The 13,699-nt window shown below is 44.8% G+C and overlaps 2 protein-coding genes across 3 annotated transcripts; one reads left to right on the top strand and one right to left on the bottom strand.

Moving 5' to 3' along the window:
• Nucleotides 1–858: 858 nt before the first annotated feature.
• On the bottom strand, nt 859–5,124 carry TMEM231 (transmembrane protein 231). 2 transcript variants are annotated; one of them, XM_057421953.1, is made up of 7 exons: nt 4,923–5,123; nt 4,673–4,842; nt 3,532–3,660; nt 2,555–2,698; nt 2,190–2,271; nt 1,950–2,056; nt 859–1,091 (listed from the first exon to the last, which is right to left on the bottom strand). In XM_057421953.1, exons 1-7 carry the CDS (start codon nt 5,062–5,064, stop codon nt 903–905), a joined length of 963 nt encoding a protein of 320 aa, XP_057277936.1. In that variant the 5' UTR covers nt 5,065–5,123; the 3' UTR covers nt 859–902. The 2 variants fall into 2 exon arrangements, with proteins under 2 accessions (XP_057277936.1, XP_057277937.1); XM_057421954.1 differs by lacking the exon at nt 3,532–3,660 and having other exon boundaries at nt 4,923–5,124.
• Nucleotides 5,125–5,508: 384 nt separating this feature from the next.
• GABARAPL2 (GABA type A receptor associated protein like 2) lies at nt 5,509–13,289 on the top strand. The gene is made up of 4 exons (XM_057421939.1): nt 5,509–5,586; nt 5,814–5,869; nt 10,914–11,086; nt 12,713–13,289. Exons 1-4 carry the CDS (start codon nt 5,553–5,555, stop codon nt 12,801–12,803), a joined length of 354 nt encoding a protein of 117 aa, XP_057277922.1. The 5' UTR covers nt 5,509–5,552; the 3' UTR covers nt 12,804–13,289.
• The last annotated feature ends 410 nt before the right edge of the window (nt 13,290–13,699 follow it).

Raw genomic sequence — 13,699 nt, 5'->3', positions numbered from 1 at the left:
AAAGTAAGCTTAGAAAGAGAAAATAAAACTAAATAATCTTCCTTACCACCCACACTAAGAAAGAGGGACATATCAGCACTCACCAGGTGATAATAATTGATTTAATTTTTATTTATTCTAAGTTATCATTTAAGTTCTGAAAGTAATTTTTCACTTGCTTTGGAACTCTGAAGCTTCTCTGGTAGGTTTTTGTTGTTGTTAGTGTTCTTTAAACAAATATCAGGCTTCTCTGTTTTACTATTCCCAATTTACAATTAATGGTGTAGTGCTACAGTAATAATGCCAACAGCAGACAATTGTGCAAACCTTGCAGACACTGTCACCCACAACCCAGTTTCTCACATCAATCTTGAATTTATCCAACTTAATACCTAAATTGGTGAGCACATATAGCCACAGTTATGGAAGTATGGCTCTGATGGTAACTCATCCATACACTTCTTCACATTCCTTGTATTTTTTCCTTTCATAGTGCATATAAACACATGTACAAATACCCCTTGGCAGAACTCTACCTTAATGGTGAATTAATTTACAAGACAGTAAAAACAGCTTATGCTGATACTGTTGGCATGTTATTTTCAATCTTCAAGGTTAAGCAAAATCAAGATCATGAAAAAGCAGCTTCATTGCTTTCTGCTGGTTTTCGAAGTGTGTTCTAGTTGAAAAAAAAAAACCAAACAAAAAACTAGGTTCTTCTTCTGTCAAAGATACAAAACTTTTCAGTCCCAAAGCAGTGTTCCCAGAGAAAAAGATGAATGAACGTGTACTTGAAAAAAAAAACAAAAACAGAACAAAATTGGAACACACCTACAAAGTTTGATCTTCCTGAGTAAAAAACACACAAAGTCAGGGATCTATTTTTTGAACTGCATTTCTTTAAAGTATTCTCAAGTATCTCCTCAGGACTGGTGCTGTTTGTAGGACAGTACTGGAGACACTGGCAAAACTGGTGTTACTGAAGTTGTCGTCAACACATGATTCTGGAATATAAACATTTTAATCCTACCAAACACCCAAAGAAATATAAGGAGAATGCTGACATACTGGATCCAGGCAAATTTAATCACTTCCCAAAATCCTGGCTGATACTTAAAGGAAGTCAAGGAGTGTTCAAGAAGCAGCTTCTGCTACTACTACTGCAATAACTAAACAAAGGAACTTGAAGGTGGAAAGGCAAAACTTCTTGTTAACAAAAGTTGTTAAGACATCAGTTCATGTGGCAAATGCAAAGCCTTTTACCATAGTATGCAACAACAGTTGCAGAGAATGTCTACCCTAGAAGACATTTAGATCAATACTGTGCAAAGTGCCTAGTTTGTCCCTGACTCACCAGAAAGTAGTTTAGTAGTCAAGCAGGTAAACAAACCTTGTAAGAAGAGTGCTTCATACAAATTCTTTTAAACACAGGCTTGTTCTTATCAGACAAAATGAGTAAAAAGTGTAATGAATGAATAATTATTTTATAGGGGGAAAAAAAAACACCAGGTATGTCTGCACATGCAACAGGTTTGCCACATCCACTGCAGGGATTATGATCTGGTGAGCTTACCTTGCATTCAGATTTCTAATGATTTGCTTTAAGTCACAGAATACAGTATTATGCTTTGCTAGTGGCATCTATGACACATTGGGACAGCAGGTGCTGCAGGAGCAAAGCAAGACTTCCTAAGGATATTTACTGTGGATGGCTAAGAAACTGCTATAAAGGCCAGTATAGAAAGACTGGAAAGCAACGTGGGTTCCTAGCAAGGAAAGACAAAAGGTGGTTATGCTAGCAGAACCACCCAGAAGAATGGGCAAATAGGTATTCAGCTGGCTCCAGAACTATAGCATTTGCTCAGCTAACACAGCAAGTCTAGAAGCAAACAGTTTTCTTTTGGCCTATATGCAAAGTCCTAAATAATGCAACCCTGTTATGTCACAGTTTATGCAGTTTTCAAAGGATATAAGATAACTTCCACTGGGTAATGAATAGTGGCGTTAATGATAAATGGTGTATCTGTTGCTCTTCCAGCCATCCAGAGAGGGTTGGGATCTGAAAAGACTGTTGTAACTACAATGGGGAAAGAAAACATCCAGGTTAAGGGGCTTTTCAGTCTTAACACAGAGCTCAAATCCTCACAGAATAACTGCCAGTATGAGAACTACTGCTGCCCTGTAATTCAGAGCTGTACATTCAGGCTTACCATTTCTATCCCGATATGCTGCAATGATGTTTGTTAGATCATAATCACTTGCAAAGGGACTTGCGCCATTGACCAGAGACACCTGTTACAACAAAGAGATACTTGCATTACTTGTTCACTCCTCAAGGAAGTAACTCTACCAAGTTTTTTTATGCTAAGTAACCATGCCCTTGAAGGAATGCACGTAACTATCAGACTGAATGTTTTGACAGAATAACCTGATCCACCTTTCAGCCTAACAAGAAAACACCAGTTTCAAAGTTCTGCAGTCCCCTTTGCGCAGGAGTATGAATAGGGTGTCACCTATGGCACTAGGAGGATAAAGAGAGGGGACAATTTATGGAGAAGGAAAAAAGTTTCCTCACATTGTATCTGGTATCCAGTCCACAATAGTTAAGTAATTGCCTCTGCTTCAGTTTCAGGTCTCCATTCATATACAGCTGAGACCCTGGCACAGGAGAAAAATACTGAAGAAAAGCCATGCTCTGCATCACAAACGTTGACATCCTCTGAAATGGTGAACACAAGAGAAGATAATTGGGGGGGGAGGGGAACACAACACACTTTTGAAATTCTTTGTATCTACAGATTTTCTGCATGGATTTTATTTTTTTCCTGACCCCCAGTTTCAGACTGTCACATTAGTCTAAACAAGGGAACACCAAATAAGATATTATTTATTTTTTCAGGTTTTTCTGAAAGTGAACTACCTTATTTGTGAGTTAACAAACTTTATAAACCAAACAGTTCCATGGGAACTTCAGGGCAGTTCAGCAATCTGTGGCTAATGACAGAAGGATTCAACTTGCCATAACATGTGAAAAGCAGCAAGATGACTAAACAGGTTAATTGGAGACACACTTTAAAATACTCAAGCAGTCAAAGTCAGCTAAGGACTCACTGTGGAAGGAAGGAAGGACCAAACAAGTTCATTTGCCATTATCAACCACTCAATCTGAATGAAAATTTTCTTATTTACCTAAAACAAATGTGCTGTGAATATCAGAACTGTCTGTGATATTAATCACTGACCTGAAACTCCAGCACAAATTTAGTCCTGTCAGGCCTTTACTCTGGGCCTCATAGGTTTGAGAACACCCCACCCCAAAATCCAAAATGAAATCAAATCAAAACCAAGACCCACAAAACATATCAAAAGATGCAAGAGAGATAGACTAGGGATGACCCAGCAGAGGAGGAGAAAATTAAGTATTTGTTAGCAAAATAAAACTTTTAGATAGTAATTTCAAATATGGAAAGGTTCTTCCATGCTTTGCATAACCACTACTGGAATATTATATTGTGTCTAAACGTCACAACAAATAAAACTAGAAATGCTCACATAAAGCTGGTAGGAAAAGAGTAGAATCAGCTGAACACCAACTACATGCTCTGTAGGTTGTAGCGGAAGTTCCAATCGAAAATGCAACTGATCCATTTTGCCATCTTGGTTTTTGTCTTCTTCTGTAGTCTAGAAGAACCAGTAAGATTTTTAGTTGGGGTTTCTTAAACAGGAACTTCTACTAGAAAGAAAACCAAAGGTAAAACCCCAGTGGATCTCCACAGCTGCAGCATGCACATGCTGAGGAAGCAGATAAACCACTGTTAGGAACGCAACAAAAAGCTGCTTGACTTTATTAGACACAGGACTAGAGGCTGCAGTTTTGTCTGTTATACAATGTCTCATTTGCCCCCAAGGGAGGGAAAGCATATCAGACTCTTGAAGGTCTCTTCTGCCCTGTGCCATTCCAACCACCTCCCCAGCATGCTACAAAGCACACATTAGTGCTGAATCTTATGTCACATCCTGTGCAAGTGTGTGACTGTTTGCCAAGCTTTTGCCTCTTGCCCCTGCAGCCTGCCTGTTAATGGTCTCTGCATGACGACTCCTGGTTATAAGCCAAGGCTTGACACACTTCTGTGCCACAGATGCCCAGCACTTCAGCTATCTGGATACATAACAGGACCGTACCAGAGGAAATGCAGAAAAATAACTGCCGCTGTTGACTCCCAGTAGGAACAACAGTTGCAGGGCAGAAGCCAGGCAGGTTAGAAAGCACATACCTGCTTTCAAAACCAGGGGCTAATGAGGAACCCCTGCAAACTTCAGATCCTGACAAGCCATATGGAGGAGGAAGAGAGTAATTAATTTGAGTAAACTGATGTGCTCATGCAAACCACCAGTAGTGCTTAGGAACATGGTTTAGTGGTGGACTTGGTACTGCTAGGTTAACGGTTGGACTTGATGATCTTAAGGATCTTTTCCAACAGAAACGATTCTACAACACTGAGAGGAAGTAAAATTGGACTGGTTAATAACCACTCGTCCCTCCCGAGTGAATTTTGGTGTGGGACACGAAGTGACACATGAAGCTGCTGCTACTAGCAGGGAGCAGAGCGGGACAGGCCTCCTGCTCGCAGCACCAGCACTAGCCCCGGCTCTGCTGCCCTGGGCGCCCCTCTCCCGCCCCGGGCGGCCCTACCGACAGCAGCGGGACCCGCAGCCGCTCCCCCTGCAGCCGGTTGAACGCTGGAAACGTGCTCCACGCCAAGAAGCTGCCCGGGCTGGGCCCTGTGGTGGCCACGAGGAGCAGCTCGTACCGGAACCGCACTGTGGGCTGCTCCAGGTACGAGCTCTGCTTCAGCCAGAAACCTGCGGGGAGAGGAATCGCGAGGGCTCAGCGCCGCCCGGGCCGCTCCGCTCCGGGCCGCGCGCGGTGCGGTGGCGCTCACCGTGGCTCCGGTAGGCCACGAGCAGCGGCGGCACGTAGGTGAGCAGCGTGACGAGCAGCAGCGCCAGTGCGGCAGCGGAGCAGAGACCGGCGCGGTACCGCGTGTGAAGCGCGGGGTGCGAGAACAGCTCCACGGCCGCCATCGCCCCGCGCCCTCACCGTGGCAACGGCGGGGCCCTGACGGGCGGGACGCCACGCTTAGCAGCAGCCCAGGCGCCGGGGAAAACGGGCGCGCCAGCCAATCAGCGCGCTCTGCTGCAGTCCGCTGCTCCCGGGGCCCGCGGCGACGGCGGAGCCTCGAGCGGCCTCGAACCCGGCAGCGGCAACGGCAGCAGCGGCAACGGCAGCAGCGGCAACGGCGGCAACGGCAGCAGCGGCAGCAGCGGCAGCAGCGGCAGCAGCGGCAGCAGCGGCAGCAGCGGCAGCGGCGGCGGCGGCCGCACCCCCCCCTCCCGCCGCCACTGCCACCGCCCCTGCCCCTGTCGCGGGCCCGCCGGAAGCGCCGCGCTCGGACTGTTGCTAGGAGACCGGCGAGCCGGAAGTCCCGCCCGCCGAGCCGCGGTGTTGTTGTTGTGACAGCGCCAGCCCCGGCCTGAGCCCCGCCGCCGGCTCCGCGCCCCGCCGCCGCGCCATGAAGTGGATGTTCAAGGAGGACCACGCGCTGGGTAAGGCCGGGCGCTGCTCGCCGCTTGCAGTGTCGCTGCGTGCCCCGTGGGTCGGCCTGTCTGCGCGCGGACAGCCGCCCAGCCCCGCCGCGATGCCCGGGACGGTTCCGGAGCCCCCGGAGCCCCCTGGGCGGCCTGCGGGCTGCCGTCCCTGAGGCCTCACCCCCCGGCTCGGGGCACGGCGGTGCCGCTGCCGTGCGCTGACTAACGGCGAGTTTTGTCCACAGAGCACAGATGTGTCGAGTCGGCAAAAATCCGAGCCAAATACCCTGACCGTGTCCCGGTGAGTAACCGAGCCAGCTGCATCGGGCCGCTGGAGGCAAAGCTGGTCCCATCCCACCGCCTCATTTGATCAGATCTTACTGAAGAAATTCATCTTCCCTTGTGTGTCCTCAGGTGTTCTAAAGAGGCCCCAGACACATCTGACTGACCGTAACCCTTCCTCTGCCCTACTGCAAGAGTGCCTTTCTAAACACTTTCCAGGCATGTTCATGATTTTCAGTGTCCTGATTTCTTCAGATGGCAATTATATCCCAGCAAATACCTTCAGTGTCCTGAGGATTCATTCTGTGCCCAATCCCAAGAACACTAAATTCTCTAAACCTTCACAATCTTCTATCCTGGCTCTGTGAAGAGGGTGATTTCTCCTCATGTAGCCATACTTGTACCCCGTTGCTGGAAGAGCCAGTGCAAGTGATGACCCCTCCTTTTTGCATTAATACCTCTCTACCTGCTAAATAGTGAATGATCTTTCCTCTTCACAGCACAATTCTTTTTTTCCTTTTATTGTGGTTCAGTGAAATGACCACACTTCACATCTGTTACAGTTGGCAACACGGCCATCTGCTTGGGAGTAAAATTTCCCACATCTAAGCTGACCACAGGCCAGTTGATGCCACTTCTGACTGAGCTTTTGGTAAACAGCATTCATTAGGCAGTGCAGCCCAGAGAAGAACCTCTAATCCCATTGAATTTCTCTGCTGCTGAGCTGCCCCTACGCACAGCACATTCTCCAGCTGCAGTCTGGCAAACTGAGCTGATCCTCGCTGTTCTCTGCTTGCCTAACTACCCCATCATGTCCATTTCAGGAATATCCCTCATGACCTTAGGGGATAAAGAGACATTGAAACTCACAGTATGAGTCAGAATTACGTGATGATATATCAGGAATGGACAGCAAGGTGTGTGTAGATACAGAAATTAAATTGCAGTGTGATGCTTTGGCTAGGCCAATAAAATTCCAATTGAGCCATGTACCTTTCACAAAATAGTTACCAAGTATATTTTTGGCATTTAATAGAAGTGTTTTTCAGACTTAATATACGTTTCCTGCTTTCCAGGTTATAGCTTATATCCAGAGTGACAGATGTCAAAATTATTTCAATTCTCAGATGCTGTATCTGTGTACCTGGATTTAGAGATATTTCAGTGATTCAAACCTATTAAGATAATGTAAGAACAGCCCGACTCTGTCCTAGGGTGGACTGTATAGGAATAAAATGTGAGGTGAAAGAAATTCATGCTTGCTAAGCACTGCAGTCTTAAATTTGCCTGAGTAATCAAGTGGTCTAAGGGTTAAAGGTATCTGTAAGTTTTACTAGAAGCAGTTCACCAACAGCCTTGACTTCCTTTTGTGACATTTTCTGTGTTATGAAGCTGAAATGCCCAGTGTGTTATTGTAATCTTAAAAATACAGAAGTATCAGTTGTTAAGGCTTTGGTATGTCTGTCAGGCTGCTTTTTGACCACTTTATAGTTCCCTCATACTGAATTGCAGGAGGCAGCTCCTGTTTCTGTAGGCAGATCTGAAGAAATTATAAGGAAAACCCTCTCCACATCATAGGATAGTGTATTCTGGATATCTGTCTGGGCATTACCTGGATGCTGTAGCAATGGGGAACGCAGAGGTAAGGAATGGAGACACTGGAACCTCTTGTAAGCCTTACTTCCTCATGTACTATATTTTTCCTTCAAGAACTAGTCTGGATGGAGCAATAAGCACCAGGTCCTTTCCACAAGTAATACTTAATTCCTCTTCCTCTACCTGTTGCTTTTTGTTTGGTTTGTTTGTGGCCATCTGTCCTTCCTGTAGTCAGTTTCTGATTTCCTAACATGAAGTAAGATACTCTAATGCCAGTCCAGCATAATACAAAGTAGAGAACAGCATCAGTGAGTCCTACCTTGACAACAGAAACACAGTGGAATGAACAATACGCCTTAGAGTGCAGTTATATTCAGAATAACACGTGTGAAAATAAAAAAATCTGTTTTCCAGTGGTAAATCAGTATGTTACTGCAGACCTGAATCTACAGACGTCCTGAAATGGTGATTAACACAGGCAGTCTTTTTTTCAGAGTTGCAAACAGAAGCCTGTTGATGCTGCAAACATCTTACCCTGGCATCTCTGCTTTGGTCCTTTCCTGCTTTCTTCTGCCAAACACTGTAGTATAGGCCGGGAATATCCCAGTTCCTGAGGTGGCTGCACAGCACAAGCAAAGCTTGTAGATTGTTTTTTCTTTTCCTAATTTTTTACTTAATTTTTTTCCTTAAAGCCTACCTACCCCATCTGGCTGTCATTCATACAGAGCTAAAACCTACACCTTGTTGGTATGGCTTCACTGCTGTCTTGTAACTTTAGCCAATCAACTGAAGCTGTAATTAACATGAGCTGCATACACTTCTGGATTAGCACTGTAAGTCTGGTACAGCAGAGGCACACACACAGCATCACATCACAGCACCTTTCTGGGGATTTGGTGGGCTCAGCTGGCACCCTTGAAGGTGAGCTGGTGTTGCAGCATGCTGCAGCCATGCTTCACCTCTCAAGGCATTGTTAAAGTGCTTGGTGGCTTGCTTTGGCCTGTCAGTAGTAACTGCTGGAGTAGTTGCAGAAATGCAGAGAACATGGATGTCAAATCAAAAGCAGTACAGCAAAGCACTGAAAAATGCACATGTGGTCTATGGCCAACTAGAAACTTGCATTGTACCACAACTCATACAGTATCGGAGTTTGACTATTCAGATACAACATGGCTTCTTCAGCTCTGCACCAATCTCCCTGAAGGATGCCTGTACCTCTATTTAGCAAGGAGGTTTCTGATGTAAAAGTACTGATGAATACTGTAATGCTGTAGATGGAAGCCTGAAAGTCATTCTGGCATCTGTGGTGTGTGCAGAACAGATGAAATGCCAGACCTGATACTAGACTAGGCTGATGCTTCTCCCTCCCATTTACCTAAATTCTGATTTTGTAGCTTCAGTGTTACTGAAATTTATTTCTAATATTTCTTCCTGTTTGGGTTTTTTTCCTTTTGATGTCTGCTACACATGGACAGTTCGTTCTGTCATGTTAGGGTCAGCTTGAGGCATTGTTTAAAGAAGACAGTTAAGTTGGAAGGGTGGTAGAGGTGTGTATATTAAACCTGTATTTCTTCGTATTGTGGCATTTTATTTAGCCCCATGACAGTTTAAATGAGGAGAGGCCATGCTTCTTGCAAACTAGAACTGTATGTAATGAGATTGCAAGCAATGATGGTCATGTCCAGTGAGTAGCAGTTCAGGACTCTAGGTTTGTCTAGGTTGGAGAGAAGGAGGCTGAGGGGTCACCTCACTGTTCTCTGCAGCTTCCTGAGGAGGAGACGTGGAGATGGGGCGGGTGTTGGGATCCAGGGCAGGACACATGGGAATGGTTCAAAGCTGCAGCAGAGGAGGTTCAGACTTGACATTAGAAAGAAGTTCTTTAACATGAGGGTGGTCAGACACCGGAAGAGACTTCCTAGAGGTGGTTGATGCTCCAGGCCTGTCAGTGTTGGAGAGGCAGTTGGACTGTGCTCTGAATGACATGCTTTAATTTTTGGTTGGCCCTGAATTGGTCAGGCTGTTGGACCAGATGATTGTTGTTAACTATTCTGTTGTAGTCTGCTTTCTTTTTACATTGTGACAGTGACAAAACAAAGTAAGCAGCATCTGTACTAAGGGAATGCACTTCCCCAGATCACCTGCCATTGCTCAGGTACCAGTGCTGCAGTCTGGTTAGATTTTTCATGACTTCCTTTACAGGTGAATGGGGCAAGAAGGAACATGGTTAAATGATTTTTCAGTTTGTTACTATCAACTAGATTAATTGAGAAGACAGAAGTCCTGGACTCCTTCCCTCAATCACCAGTTAAAGGGAAGTAGTGCAGACAAGCCACTCTTAAACCTCAAGTTCTCAAGCTGCCATGCTGCAGACATCTCAGGAGATGCCAATTCCTCTCCTGCCCCAATCTTTTGTTACAGAATACACTATTTTTGGCTAGTGCATATGGCAAACTTTTTAAAACACATTGAAAATTACCCATATTTAAACACAATAGGACATCAGTGTCCTGGTATGAGTAAGTCACAGAATCACATAAGGGTTGTGGTGGGAATGGACCTCTGGAGGTTCATCCAGTCCACCCCCCTGCTCCAGCAGGGCCACCTGCATCCAGCTGCCCAGAACAGTGTCTCTGGAGCATCTCCAAGCTGGGAGACTCCACAACTTCCCTGGGCAGTGAGAAGTGTTTCCTGATGTTCCTGAAGCACAAAATGTGCTTCAGTTTGTGCCCATCACCTCTTGTCCTGTCACTAGGCATCACCGTAAGCAGCCTGGCTCCATTTTCTTCACATGTTCCCCTCAGGTATTTATAAATGCTGGTAAGATTCCACTGAGCATTCTCTTCTCCAGGCTGAACAGTCCCAGCTCTCAGCCTTTCCTCATATGAGAGATGCTCCAATCCCTTAAACAGCTTGGAGTCTCTTTGTTGTACTCTCTCCAATATGTGCATGTCTCTCCTGTACTGAGGAGCCCAGAACTAGACACAGCACTTAGGTGTGGCTTCACCAGTGCCAGTTCCAGGGAAGGATCATGTCCCTGGACCTGCTGGCAATACTTGCAGCCTAAGATACCATCAGCCTTCTTTGCTGCCAGGGCACACTGCGGGATCTTTCTCAACTTGGAGTCTACATCACAGTAATTTCATATCATCAGTGTACAAAAAGCTAACAGATGCATATGCTTTCCTGGCACAGGTTTCTTTTAAACACCTTGCATCTTTCACTCCATGACTGTCAACAGGCAAAGGAAGTTTTGAGCTATTCTGTATATGAATGTAGGTTTCAGTGCCCTTTAAGATCAGGTTTTACAGTGTTGAACCAGTCTTGCCTCTTATTTGCCTCATTTGGTCAAGAAACCATTGTTCCTCCCCTCTGCTCACTGTTGTAAGCCTGCACCAGCAAGTGGTTTCTGAAAGCTGTCTGTTCATAGCAGCCCTGAAAAACCTAACCTTCACACCTGTGCTTTACAGGTCATAGTGGAGAAGGTCTCAGGATCTCAGATTGTTGACATTGACAAGAGGAAGTACTTAGTTCCATCTGACATCACCGTGGCCCAGTTCATGTGGATCATCAGGAAGAGGATTCAACTGCCATCTGAGAAAGCAATATTCCTCTTTGTAGACAAGACTGTCCCACAATCCAGGTGAGAAGCTATTCATGTGGTATTCAGACCCATGTCTGCAAGCCTGTGTGTACCTGATGGACAGGAGCTCCCCTCTTTGAGGCTTATCTGGTGATTTTAGGAGGGGTGTGGCTACATCTTAGTCTCACTGTGATAGGATTGGGTTTTTTTCTCAGGAGTTTGATAAACATTTCTTGAGCTAGGCTGAAAGGAAAGGTGACTGAAAAAATCTCTTTATGATTTACTTCTATGGGAAGAGGGTGAGCTCTTATTAAGCCTTACCTGTGTAACAGGAACAGTTCCTCCAGGTAACCTGTCCAGACTGTTAGCAATATCTTTATTTACTTTGTGATACACAACAGGGACCTGTGAGAACCATCTTTTCCTGCTTGCTTTCTTGTAAGAGTATTAGGAATGTCATTGTCTTAACAGTGCTGCAGAACTGCTAGGAATGGGACAGAAAAAGAAAGGACACATTGTTCACGATGGGATGTCATATCTGCTGGAAAAACAGGGCATTGAACCTTTCAGTATTAATGCAAAAATGGTAACTTGTTAACAGGTAAATCAAAATCTGATCTGTTAACAGCTCTGCTCGTCTTGTGGGCTGAGTTCATTACGTAGATCACTAAACCCGTGATATCCTCTCATCATCCAGAAGTTTATCTAGTGCTCACCAGTTCCCTTTCATTACAAGTACTGCTGCAGCTCCTCCCAGCCCCTCCCTCGGGTAAAAGCTGTTCTCCTTTCCCTATCACTCAGTCTAAATCTTTCAGTTCCTGACCCTTTTCTCAGTCTTGGGTAGGTAGGGAAGGGTGAGCTGAGGAGGTGTCACTTGTGCAGCTGCCCAACGTCAACTTGCTGTTCCATCTGCAGGAAGATGGTTGGAGCAGTTGTACTGGCCAAGTAACTGCTTGGGTTTCCTTTTGTTGCCAAAACACAGGCATTGCCCTAAAGACCATGGCTGCTTACACTGTGAAGGGCCACATGCCTGTTCAGTGACAAACATTTTCATTTGATCAAATGTTCAGAGCCTTACCTCTGGAAAAAACAAGTTCCTGGGTAACTTGTCATTTCCTGCCCACACATTTTGGTACTGGCATTACTTGAAGTCATTACTTTTTAACGATACAGAAAACAAAGCTTTTGCTTCCCAGAATAACCCAGAGCTCAAGGAAACAGTCCAAAAAGCACAATCTTGATAGAGCAGAGACCAACCGAACATTCACAACTACACAAGGTGGAGGGAGGGAGAAATGAGGTGGCTCATGCAAGAAGCACAACATTAATGCAGCTGCATTCAAGGAAGGTGCAGTGAGGCTGTTGAGCCTTGTATTAGTCACAGCATCAATAATGGGTGATTCAGAACCTGAAATACCTTCAGTGACTAATTTTTTCAGTGAAATAAGGTAGCTTTGTGACACATGCATTTGCAAAGAGCAAAACCCTAGACAATGCAGAGAGCCCAGGATCATTTTTCTATCTCGGGAGTCAACTGTTTTCATATATCCCCATTTTTGTATTTTAATTTACACAGATTCACAAGTTTTAGCTTTTATTAATCCTTGTCTTTGTGAGGTTCTAACTGCTACTATTTGCAGCTGTCATGATGCAAGCAAACCATTTCTCTTTTTTTCCCCCTTAAAGCTTAACTATGGGACAACTTTATGAGAAGGAAAAGGATGAGGATGGATTCTTGTATGTTGCCTACAGTGGAGAGAACACATTTGGTTTCTGAATGGTTGGTCCTGGCTACCGTACCATCCTGCTGTGTATCTTGTAAATAGCTGATCATTTTCTGTTCTGACATCCACAGAAGTTCCTTCTATATACACGCATTTGTAACTGGATTTATTTCTTAATATATTGATAGGTCTTGTTTTATTAGACTGTTAAATTATAAAGAAGTTTTGTTGGTTTTGTGCTTTTTTTTTCTTTTTCCCTCATGCTATGAATTCCCAGAGCCTCATTCCTTTGGGGGATACACCTGATGACATGGATTAAATAATAAAGCAAAGTAGTTGGGCTACTAGAACATGAAGAGAAGAATACACATTTATTCTGTTTTGAGGTGTTTAAGAAATAAAAATATCGAATTAGTATTGGGAACACTGGATTTACTAGCTTGTCCTAAGCAAGAGCACAATGTGATCATTATCAGTTGAGCTAATATGTTCCTTTCTCAATTAACAAACAAGTACAATAAAAATTCCTGTCACAAACAGGCAGTGCTGTCATTTCTTTGCCTTAGTTTTGGCCAGAAAGTTATACATCACATTTACTAGATGCTATAGAGCTCCTTATGTTATTTACTAGACACTGCAGAGCTTCTCAACGTGGATGATGATACAAGGAAAAAACAAGCAGCTATCTGTAGGTTCCAAAACCAGTAGCTTCAGAGCTACTAGGTCTCATCAGGAGAGCAGCTATGCCTGCCCACAGGCTGTCAGCCTAAACCATTCTATGATTCTACCATGGTGAGGCAGACAACTGCAATTAAAAATGCTGCATGCAAGATGAAGAACTGATGGTCAGTTCCTGCAGTTGATGAGCACCACTGCCACAGCAGGTACACAGCACAGCAGAGGTAAGAGGCTTTGCCACAAACACAGAACACATTGTTATTCATGAGGG

Source organism: Pezoporus wallicus, unplaced genomic scaffold (assembly GCF_028554395.1).
Source record: "Pezoporus wallicus isolate ANWC-B61680 ecotype Strahan unplaced genomic scaffold, APGP_CSIRO_Pwel_v1 contig_7902, whole genome shotgun sequence".
NCBI classification, from domain to species: domain Eukaryota; kingdom Metazoa; phylum Chordata; class Aves; order Psittaciformes; family Psittacidae; genus Pezoporus; species Pezoporus wallicus.
This window is presented reverse-complemented; position numbering and strand designations above follow the sequence as displayed.

Excerpts from the sequence above, each read along its gene's own strand:
- TMEM231 (XM_057421953.1), bottom strand. The coding sequence starts at position 5,064 with ATGGCGGCCGTGGAGCTGTTCTCGCACCCCGCGCTTCACACGCGGTAC. Across the intron at positions 3,661-4,672 it reads TGCGGGTCCCGCTGCTGTCG|ACTACAGAAGAAGACAAAAA; the intron begins GTAGGGCCGCCC and ends TGGTTCTTCTAG. Across the intron at positions 2,272-2,554 it reads GACTGGATACCAGATACAAT|GTGTCTCTGGTCAATGGCGC; the intron begins GTGAGGAAACTT and ends TTGTTGTAACAG.
- GABARAPL2 (XM_057421939.1), top strand. The coding sequence starts at position 5,553 with ATGAAGTGGATGTTCAAGGAGGACCACGCGCTGG. Across the intron at positions 5,587-5,813 it reads CAAGGAGGACCACGCGCTGG|AGCACAGATGTGTCGAGTCG; the intron begins GTAAGGCCGGGC and ends TTTTGTCCACAG. Across the intron at positions 5,870-10,913 it reads AATACCCTGACCGTGTCCCG|GTCATAGTGGAGAAGGTCTC; the intron begins GTGAGTAACCGA and ends TGTGCTTTACAG.